At 49.0% G+C, this 11371-nt stretch overlaps 1 protein-coding gene across 1 annotated transcript; it reads left to right on the top strand.

Annotated features, from left to right (window-relative positions):
• Window positions 1-5104: 5104 nt before the first annotated feature.
• On the top strand, window positions 5105-5437 carry LOC136479499 (uncharacterized mitochondrial protein AtMg00810-like). Its single transcript, XM_066477349.1, has one exon. It carries the CDS (start codon window positions 5105-5107, stop codon window positions 5435-5437), a length of 333 nt encoding a protein of 110 aa, XP_066333446.1.
• Window positions 5438-11371: the final 5934 nt, after the last annotated feature.

Raw genomic sequence — 11371 nt, 5'->3', positions numbered from 1 at the left:
GCCGCCGAGGCTGTCCATCGCGGATCTTGGAGGCGGGCCGGCGCGTGTGCTGGAGGCGACAGTTTTTTTCATCGTCTCGTCTTGGGAATTAGGGATCGGGAGGGATATGGGATCGGAAGGTGGGAGAGGAGGGAGCGCGCCTCCAGGACAGGAGCCCGCTCAAGTTCGCCGATGGGCAAGAGGGCGAGGCGGCGTCTACGTCCTGGCGATTCGGGAGGTGCGAAGGCGGAGAGGGGTGGTTGTGGGTACGTGCGGGCGGGCATGCAATCATCGGTGAAAAAAATCGAGGGGGGCGAGGAGCGTGGAGAGTGAAACAGGTATGTTTCATATGTTCCTGCCGTCGTTCTCTCCTGGGTCCACTTGTCAATCTAAGTTGGGTAGGAAGTTTTTCTGGTAACAATATATTTCCAATTTCTTCGCTCCTTTATAGAATAGATAGATGAATTTATGTTGGCTGGTACTTGTTATTAGCTAGGCATCCTTTTATTAATTATTATCCACATTGTAGAACTCAATTTAAGCATACTTTTATTTAGTTTCATTAACATAATATAAATCAAAACTAAATCACATTATAATGTATACGATCATGCATATGCCAGGAATGAGATTCTATTATAGCATTTTGTGATTTTTGTCCCAATAGTACCATCAAAATTCTTCGTAAAAACAAGAGAGCTGTGAAAACAAAACAAGAGTAAAAACAAATGTTGTAGCTCAGCCTACTCTGGACATCACAAGCCAGTAATGATATCCAAACAGAGCCCGATATACAAAAATATGAAGAATAAATAAAGCAAGGAGTGTGTGAATATCTTTGTTGGTGCTGCATCAGATTCCAAATCACGGTGGGCTGCTACTTGTAGAATCTAACTGTTTTTCAGGAAATCGGTTTTTCTAGAAAACACAATCAAGCTGCAAAACCAGGAAAACAAAGAAAAAGGAAACACACTAGTGCCAGCGGTCTAGGCATGTGCCAAGGTTGCACTTTGTCAGGAGCAGCTCCCACATGCATGCGCCGTTCGTGGCCAGGCAGCGCTAGCCCAGGCGCACTCGTCCCGGACGCTGCCCGCTGCACAGGATGTCGTGTGGTCTCAGTAATCCCCGCAACGTCATACAAGGCACCATGCATGGCCTCCAGTGGTGGAGACACGAACTATATGTAAAGTATTGTGCAGCTCTTCCATCTGTCTGAACACGCGGCACGGACAGGCGCCGAAAGGCTCCCCTGCCGCACTGTAGCCAAACAGGAGCAGGCGCCAAAGTCAGCCCTGCTACATCTAGTTACTGTAGTTGCATGACAGCCTGGCATGTATGTGTACTAGGATTAGATGTGTAGAGTTGTATATATAGCTTCCCACTGCAACTCAGTAAAGAGAGCGAGTTTAGTTTTGCCATCACCTCTGCAGAGCTTCGGCTAACGCTGGTGCTTGTGCTGTGTGTGTGCGCTCTGTTCTTCCTCCCTTCTATCTCTAGCCATAGTGTGCGGTCGGCTCACCCGTGCGAGAGATCCCAGGGCCAACAAGTGGTATCCGAGCCATACAAGCGCCGTCGTCGGACTAACCATTGGCGATGACGGACGGTTTGGAGATGGGCGACAGCAGCGGCGCTGCTTTGGCTGCCTAGCCACGACAGGAGGTCATCGTGTGCACGGTGCGGTAGGTCAGTGGCACCAATTGGCCGATGCTGACTCGCACCAACTATGGCGAGTGGGCGGTGACCATGAAGGTCAAGCTCAGAGCCCGACTACTCTGGAATGCCATTGACAAGGACACTGACAACGAAGAAGACGACATGTCAGCGTTGGAGGCTATCCTCGCTGCTGTGCCAGTGGAGTACAGGGAGCTGTTGGGGGCAAAGAACTCTGCTAAGGAGGTGTAGGAGGCCATTGCAGCGATGCGCGTCGGCTCCGACCGCGCAAAGAAGGCGACGGCCTAGCTGCTGAAGCAGGAGTACGCCACCCTCAAGTTCAAGGGTGATGAGTCGGTGGAGGACTTCTCCCTCCGCCTGCAGTCGCTCATCAGCAAGCTGAGGAGCCACGGCGTCACCAACGATGAAGAAGAGGCCATCTCCAAGTACCTCCACTCCATGCCAGTGAAGTACATCCAAATCGCTCTCTCCATAGAGACAATGCTGGACTTGTCCACCCTCACCATTGAGGATGTGATAGGTCATCTGCGCGTGGTGGACGAGCGCATGAAGCAGGCCACAGCAACGACGGACAGCAGCAAGCTGCTGCTGACAGAGGAGTGGGCTGCCTAGATGAAGAAGTCTGGGGAAGCCACCTCCAGCCGTGGTGGCGATGGCAAGCGCCGTGGAAAGGCTTCTTCGGAGAAGAAGAAGAAGAATAAGAAGAAGAAGGTCGACCCCAATGCCTGCCGGCGTTGCGAGAAGACAGGTCATTGGGCAAAAGAGTGCCCAAATCGTAAGCAGGAGAAGAAGGCTAAGGCTCATTTAGCATAGGCTGATGAGGTTGATGAGGCCACTCTCCTGATGGCAATGTTCTGTGCAATGCACGACGTTGAGGCCAAGGAGAAGGGAAAGGTGATGGCAGTGGAAAGGGCACGACTAGGATCTGAAGGTTGTCAACTTCGACGAACCGCACGCCAAAGTCTACCTCGGACGTGTGCGCGATGAGCAGGAGCAGCGGTGGTACCTGGACTCCGGCACCATTAACCACATGATGGGCTCCAAGGAAGCCTTCTCCGAGCTCGATGGTAACGTGACCTGCACGGTGAAGTTCGGTGATGGTTAAAGGGTGGCGATCCGAGGGCATGGCACCATCATCTTCAGGTGCCAGAACGGCGAGCACCAGAACGGCGAGCACCGCGTGCTGACGGATGTATATTACATCCCGCAGCTACGTTCAAGCATCATCAGCATTAGCCAGCTGGATGAGCGTGGCAGCGAGGTACTAATCAAGGACGGTGTCCTCAGGATCAGGGACCAGGAGCAGTGCCTTCTTGCCAAGGTGAAGAGGTCCTAGTACTAGCTATACCTGCTCGACTTGAAGGTGGAGAAGCCGGTGTACCTGGCAGCACGGCACACCGAGGAGCCGTGGCTGTGGCATGCCCGGTTCGGCCATCTCAGATTCGACGCACTCGGTCAGCTGGACAAAATGGTCCGAGGGCTGCCCCACATCAAGCACATAGGCGAGCTGTGTGACAGCTACCTGGCTAGGAAGCAAAGGCAACTGTTGTTCCCAAAGGTGGCCAAGTATCACGCGGCGGACGCTCTCGAGCTCATCCACGGCGATCTCTGCGAACCAATCATGCCATCCACAAATGGTGGTCGGCGGTACTTCCTCCTGCTCATGGATGATTGCAGTCGCTATATGTGGCTGCAACTCCTGACGAGCAAGGATGAGGCCGTGGAGGTGATCAAGAAGTTCAAGGCGTGCGTGGAGGCGGAGAGCGGCAAGAAGCTACGCGTGCTGTGGACTGATCGCGGCGGTGAATTCACTTCGGTGGAGTTCACTACGTACTGCGCGGATCACCATAGTAGAATGGCATGGTGGAGCGGTAGAACCAAACGGTGGTCGGCATTGCTCGATCCATGATGAAGGCCTAGAGCATGCCGACAAGGTTCTGGGGTGAGGCGGTGACCACGGCGGTGTTCATCCTCAACCACACGCCCACAAAGGCCCTGAAGGGTGTAACGCCGTTCGAAGCTTGGTATGGGCGCAAGCCAAGTGTGTCCTTCCTCCGGACATTCAGCTGCATCGGCCATGTCAGGAAGACAAAGCTGGTCCTCACCAAGCTGGAGGACAGGAGCACACCAATGGTGCTCCTAGGCTACGAGGAAGGTACCAATGCCTACCGGCTCTATGACCCATGCGGTGGCAAGGTGGTTGTCTGGGCGACATCGTGTTCGACGAGAAGGCGGCCTGGGACTTGGATAGTTCAGGAATGGGGGAAGCTAGCGGCTTCACCAACACCTTCTTCGTCGAGTACTTGGTCATCCATGATGGTGGAGACGCTGGAGAGGAGGTGCCTACCACTCTAGCAATAGAGTCGAGCACTTCTGGGGCGGTGCCAAGCACTCCGGGAGGGGTGTCGAGCATTCTAGGAGTGGTGCCGAGCGGTCCTGCAGTGGTGCCGACCACTCCATGACAGGTGCCGAATGCTCCCATAGCGGAGTTGAGAGGTCTTGCAGTGGTGCCAACCACTCCAAGACTGGTGCTAAGCACTCCTGCAGTGGTGCCAACCACTCCAAGAGTGGTGACAAGCGGTCTAGGAGTAGTGCCAAGCACTACAGCCAGGGGTCAAGCACTCCAGGTGCTGTGCCGACCACTCTGGCAGAACAGGAGACTCCATCGACACCGATCGAGTTCGCCTCACCTCCAAGCGACATCACTGAGTTCGTGGATGCCTTCCACGATGGTGAGGAGGTGCGGTTCTACAGGCTGGATGACATCATCGGTGGCATAGGGTCCTCAGGCCTGGTGGGTCGACTGCTCAATGACCCAGAGCTGCTTCTCGTTAGTGCAGAGGAACCACAGACGTTCGCACTGGCCAAGCGCGATGCAAATTGGCAATGGGCAATGTTGGAGGAGAAGAAGGCGATCGAGGAAAACAAGACTTGGGAGCTCGTCGATCCACCTCTAGGATGCCGTCCGATTGGCCTAAAGTGGGTGTACAAGGTCAAGTGGAATGAACATGGTGCCATTGTCAAGCCCAAGGTGTGCCTCGTCGCCCGAGGCTTTGTCTAAAGCGAGGGCATCGACTTTGGGGAAGTCTTTTTGTCGGTAGTGCACATAGAGTCTATCCGCCTGCTGCTGGCCTTGGTCAACAGCAAGCTGGTGGAGACAGTCTTCGTCAGGCAACCTCCGAGTTTCGCCGTCAAGGGAGCAGAGCACAGGGTGCTCCGACTGCGCAAGGCACTCTACGGGCTGTAGTAGGTCCCGCGAGCGTGGAACGCCAAGCTTGACGCCACTCTGGGCGAGCTTGGGTTCATGCGGTGTGCAATCGAGCATGTACTCTACATGCAGTGATGGGGGAAGGAGGAGCTCATCGTCGGCGTGTATGTGGATGACTTGATCGTTACCTACGCGCATGCGGAGGACATCAACAGCTTCAAGCGCGAGATGGCAGCTCATTTTTGAATGAGCGATCTTGGCGCGCTCTCCTACTACCTCGGCATCAAGGTGAGACAGGGGAAGGAGGCGCTCACGCTCGGTCAGAGCGCATATGCCTCCTTAAAGCTATTGGAGCGGAGCGGCATGGCTGAGTGCAAGCTGTGCATGGCTCAAATGGAGAAGCGGCTGAAGCTGACGAAGGCCAGTACCACAGCGAAGGTAGATGCAACACTCTACCGGAGCATCATCGGTGGTCTACGCTACCTAGTCCACACTAGGTCGGACATTGCATTCGCCGTGAACTACATCAGCTGGTTCATGGAGGATCCCCGAGAGGATCACTGGGCCACAGTGATGTAGCTGCTGCGCTACGTAAAGGGGATGGTAGATCAGGGGATAGTCTTCCTCAAGACTGGCAGAAGTGGGCTCCAGCTCACTATGTTCAACGATGTAGATATGGCGGGGGACATCGATGGATGGCAGAGCACTTCTGGCTTGCTTGTCTTCCTTGGCTCGGCTCTAATCTCATGGCCGTCACTAAAACAGAAGGTGGTGGCACTGTCCACATGTGCGGCAGAGTACGTGGTGGCGGCCACAGCGGCATACCAAGCTGTGTGGCTGCGCCAGCTATTGGGCGAGCTGATCGGTGTGGAAGCTCACCCACCAGCACTGATGGTGGACAACCAGCCTGCCATCACCCTTGCGAAGAATCTAGTTCTCCATGACCGAAGTAAGCACATCGACATCAAGTTTCACTTCCTCAGGGACTGTGTCGATGGAGGGCAGATCGCCATCAAGTTCATCGAAACTGGTCGGCAACTCGTGGAGGTCCTCACCAAGCCGCTCGACTGTCTTCGGTTTACGGAGCTAAAGAAGATGATTGGCATGGTGGAGGTTCTAGTACACTTCTTCCCCTAATCCTACTGCTAACCCTAGAACGTGGGTGGTTCCTCTACACTAATGAGAAGCATCTCTGGGTCATTGAGCAGCCGTCCCGCTAGTCCCGAGGACCCTGTGCCACCGACGATGTCATCCAGCCTACGGAACCACATTTCCTCACCGTCGTGGAAAGCATCCATGAACTCTGTGATGTCGCTTGGAGGTGAGGTGAACTCAATCGGCATCGATGGAGTCCCCTCTTCTGCCGGAGTGGTCAGTACAGCACCTGGAGTTCCCGGCACCCCAACTGCAGTGCTCGACATTACTCCTAGACTGCTCGTCACCACTCCTGAAGTGGTCGGCACCACTGCAGGAGTGCTAGCACTAGTCTTGAAGTGGTCGACACCACTAGAAGACCTCTCGGCTCTACTACGGGAGCATTCGGCACCTGTCCTAGAGTGATCGGCACCACTGCTGGACCGCTCGGCACCACCCCTGGAGTGCTTGGCACCACCCTAGGAGCGCTTGGCTCCGTTGCTGAAGACAGATGTAGGTATATTTCACATCAAGCGAAAGATGAAAGAATAAGAAACTAAGCATTTTATGTTGGATGAAAGAGGTGTGCTATGGTTTGAGGACCGACTCATGGTACCAAAAGACCGTGAGCTTAGAAATCAAATCTTCGATGAAGCTCATTCATCCAAGTTGTCTACCCATCTAGGTAGTAGCAAAATGTATAAAGATTTGAAAACCCATTTTTGGTGGACCGAGATGAAGAAAGGGATCGCCGCCTATGTCCCTAGGTGTGATAATTGCAGTACAGTCAAGACCATTCATTTGAAATCTGCTGGATTACTTCAGTCGTTGCCTATTCTAGGCTAGAAATGGGAGGAAATAAGTATGGACTTTATTATAGGCCTTCCACTGACACAGCAAGGTCATGATTCTATATGGGTCATTGTAGATCGCCTTACCAAGTCAGCGCATTTTACATCGGTTAACACTGCGTATCATGTGGGGAAGTACGCTGAGCTGTACATTTCTCAGATCATGAGACTACATGGAGTACCAAGGACCATAATCTCAGATCAGGGACCACATTTTATAGCTTATTTTTTGGAACACTTGCACCAGGCTTTAGGAACTAAACTAATCATAAGTTCAGGATATCATCCACAAACTTCGGGACAGACCGAGCGAGTGAACCAAATCTTAGAAGATATGCTGAGATCATGTGTTATATCTTCTAGGGGTTCATGGGAGAAATGGCTACCTTTAGTCGAGTTCTCCTACAACAACAGTTATCAAGTGAGCATCAAGATGGCTCCTTTTGAAGCCTTATATGGTCGGAAATGTAGAACTCCCTTGAATTGGATTGAGCCCGGAGAAAGAAGATATTTTGGCATTGACTTTGTCACCCAAGCTGAAGAATAGGTACGCATTATCCAACAGCATATGAAAGTAGCTCAATCAAGACAAAAGAATTATGCTGATAAAAGAAGAAGACCACTAACTTTGGAAGTGGGAGATTATGTGTACTTAAAAGTGTCACCTATGAAAAGAGTGCAGAGATTTGGAGTAAAAAGAAAGCTTGTGCCTAGATATGTAGGGCCATACAAGATTATTGAATGGAAAGGAAATGTCGCCTACAAGTTACAACTTCCTCTAGAGATGAGTACGTTATTCGATGTCTTCCATGTTTCTCAGTTGAAAAGATGTCTTCGCATACCTGTGGAAGCCATTGCACCCACCAACATTAAGATCCAATCAGATTTGACATATGAAGAAAAACCAATCCGAGTGCTAGAAGGAATGGAAAGAGTAACATGGAGCAAGGTCATTAAGTTCTACAAAGTGGTGTGGAATAACAACAGTGAACAAGACGTCATGTGGTAACAGGAGGATTATTTACGTGAGGTTTATCCAGCCTTTTATGAGGAATGGTAGGTCTTTCAAATCTCGAGAGGAGATTTCTATGAGGGGGAGGGGCTGTAACACCCTAGTGTTAAGCATTGCATTTGGCATCTGCATTTGATGAGCACAAGCATCATGCCAGCATTCATGAACATGACCATATGAAATTTCATCTCATTCTTATACATTATCACATGAAATGTTGATTTTATATATATGCTTATGATTGCAATCATGTATGACCAATGTAAGAAATGGTTGGGAGGTCATGAAAACACCTTAGACACACTAGAATGATAAATGGAACAATGTTTATATTCATGACATAGGCCAAATTTGCTTCTAGGTGTTGGTTTCATTTGAAATGCCATTTTTATGATACTAGTTTAACCAAAGTTGAACAGTAGCTTAGATTGGTTGCATGGCTGTGTGACCTAAATAAAAGTTGTAGTACTTAACTAGGGTAACAACTTTTATTTTTGGGTCATGGTCTAATATTGTGTATAGCATGCTAAAATAGCTCACAAGTAGCAAGAAAATGTTGTTTTACACTTGGTGAAATTTTTTCTAAGTGTTGGGCTGATTTTAGTTTGTAAGTAACCGACTTTGGGATGATTTCACTCGCAAACCATGGTGAATTAAGGAATACTCCCTAAAGCAAAGTAGTAGATGGCATGTAGCTCTACAACTTTCCTTAATGGAGTTTTTGCAATGGACGAACGGATTAGGAGATATATGGGGTTGAAAATGCGCTGTCAGTCGTCGTAATCTGCCCTGACGGCCGCGTTTATGTGCACGCCGGTGGTCGACCAGTCACAGGCCATGGCCACTGCGTGGCCTCCATACATCGGCGTTGGCCTGGCCGGTCAAGCTAGAGTGGGCACATAAGCGCCGCGCACTTTCCGCTCGCTGCACTCACTCGCTCTCGCCTTCTTCCGCTCGCTCTACCTCACCAAAGCACCGCACCGAGCTCGCTGTGCGCCCTCACAGCTCCGCCACAACCACTCGTTGCCGACATAGCCTCGCCGACTAATTTGTGTTGGCCATAGTTGCTCTGCCATCACCTCCACCTCCTTGAGCCACTAGCATCACCTATCGACCCTAGGTATAGCGGCATTTAGCCTCGCCATAGCCACCGTCGTCACCGAAGCGCCGCCACGCTCATGGCTCACCGTTCCACCGCACTACATGCATCCATCTTCTCTGGTCTAGCACCACGCTAGAGTCTAGATGCTTAGGCTAGATCTAGGAATGATGCCACCGCTTGACTGCACCAAAATGAGTTGCTGCTCCGCACACAGCCGCCATGGCTGCCGTGGCACTCGAGCTCATCGCCGCTGAGTTGGTTCACCGTCTCCCTCCTTTCTCTCGTGTCTTAGGATGAGTAACCATAGACCTAGCTAGTGGCATGATAGAGACCCACCTTTCGTCGCCGTCTAGCCAGAATAGTGAGAGCACCGCTGTGCTCCGTGCGCCGCCGCACGGCCATGCACGTGGCCAAGCTCACCGAAGCCACCTCGAGCCCTCACCTGCGTCGTGTAGCTTCGGTAGGTCACATGATGGAGTAGCCATCCTCGCCTGAGTGTGCATAGCCGGAGTTGGCCGGCATACCACCGCCCAACCTCTGTCGTCCGCCATGGCCACCGTCGAGCTTGCTCCGGCGAGCCACCAAGCCAACTAAGCCTACCAGTCGATGCACGGGGGTGAGAAGAGTGCAACAGTGAAGATGCTACCTTCAGAGACCTCGCCGTCGTTGAGTTCTCGCCAGTCAGCGCCATCCCCTATCTTGGTCTCGCTAACAGGTGGGTCCCGTTGACCGCAGGCCTCAGCTGTCAGCCTGTGTGATATTTTGATTTTCTTATTTATTTTTTGAGATTTGAATGCATGTTTCAAAAAATTCATATCTCAAGCTAGGAGTGTCAAATTTTGATGAAACAAATTTTGTTGGATTCCTCATGAAGTGTAGTATTTGATAAAGATATGAAATGCACTGTTTCTAGTTTTTTCCTAGGAGAATAAAATGTAGCCAAATAAATGCTTTTTAAATGGTTTCTATCTTGGAAAATGTATAATTTAAGCTTGGTATGTGCAAAAATTGTGATTCCAATTTTGTTGAGTTGGTATTGACATGCCCTAGCTAGGAAAAATACTAAACTCGTAGTGATCATACTTTGGATATGGTCTTCTTATTTAATCCTAAATAAATGCTAGCTTCTATTAAAAATAAATAAGGCAAAAATACATAACTTGGGCTCAAGCAAAAATTTGTACAGTGTTCCTGTGTTATGGTGAAGCTAAGAAAAATAGTAAATCTGTTGTTTGGCACTTTTCACTATGCTAAACTATTTTTGCTAAAATAAGCCTATGTAACTTGTCATTTTTGTAGAGGTAGCTACACTTATCTGAATGGTATGAAATTTGTACAGTGGACTATTAAGGTCATTTGTAGACTACTGTAATTGTTTTAGAATTTATTAAGTAATGGAAATATTTATCCTTTAAATCACCTTATTATCTAAGGAAATTAATAAATGAATATAAATAAATTAGTTATGTTTATCCATGATGTTTTCTATGGTGCTTGTGATGCATATGGTCTGTTGATGTTATTAGTTAAGCTTAGAATTAATTGGTTGTATGCAACTAGTTAATTATCGCTTTGTAATTCAACTAGATGGCTGCATATATAGTTTCTGTTTGGTGATGATTTCATGATGATAGTGATCTTTTCTATAAAGATGACTAATAACAAAGTTGTAGATAACTTACTGATCTACCTTATCTTAAATTTTCATAGTCATAGGCCTTATGGTTTAGAAATTATGGCTGTTAGAAGTCTGCTGTCAGAAATGCTTGCCCTCTGGACAGATCTCAAAGATTGAATTGTTTGACCTAGATAACTGCTAAATCACATTAAGAGGATTAAAAGAAAGTTGTAGGAAATTTCATAACATTTGCAGAATATCCACAACCATATTATTTTGATGTGTATAACTATAGTTATGATCAAAACAAGTGGTTGTTGTCTTGTAGTCCAGAAAATGATTTACATAAGTGTTTGTTTAAGTTACTAGAGATGAGATATGCACCTACTCAGTAAAAGTAAATGTAAATTGTTATCACCTTAATGCAATGCTATTGAAAACACTTATGAGGATGCATTCATCACATCATATCATATTATACATGTCATGATATAAGCATTCATAATACCTTATTTCATGCTCATGCATATAGGATCGTCCGAATGGATAACCCATTTGGAGTTCAACAAAGAAGGGGAGGAGGATCAGCAGGAGACGCCTCAGGCCGCAGCTCCAAGAGAAGAGGAGCAAACTCTCGTGGACCTCCCTAAGTGCCCTGACCACCGGCCAGCCTCTTTTCTCAAAGGCAAGTCTCGGAGCATTCTAAGTCTCCTATGTTTTACAAAATATCACTTAAGTCCTTTATGTTTGATGCATTAGGTTATAATAGTTGATTGGAAACACTTGATGCATAGAA

The sequence above is a fragment of the Miscanthus floridulus genome, chromosome 9 (assembly GCF_019320115.1).
Source record: "Miscanthus floridulus cultivar M001 chromosome 9, ASM1932011v1, whole genome shotgun sequence".
Lineage (NCBI taxonomy): Eukaryota > Viridiplantae > Streptophyta > Magnoliopsida > Poales > Poaceae > Miscanthus > Miscanthus floridulus.
The sequence above is the reverse complement of the archived record's forward strand: the minus strand, read 5'-3'. Positions and strand labels throughout refer to the sequence as shown.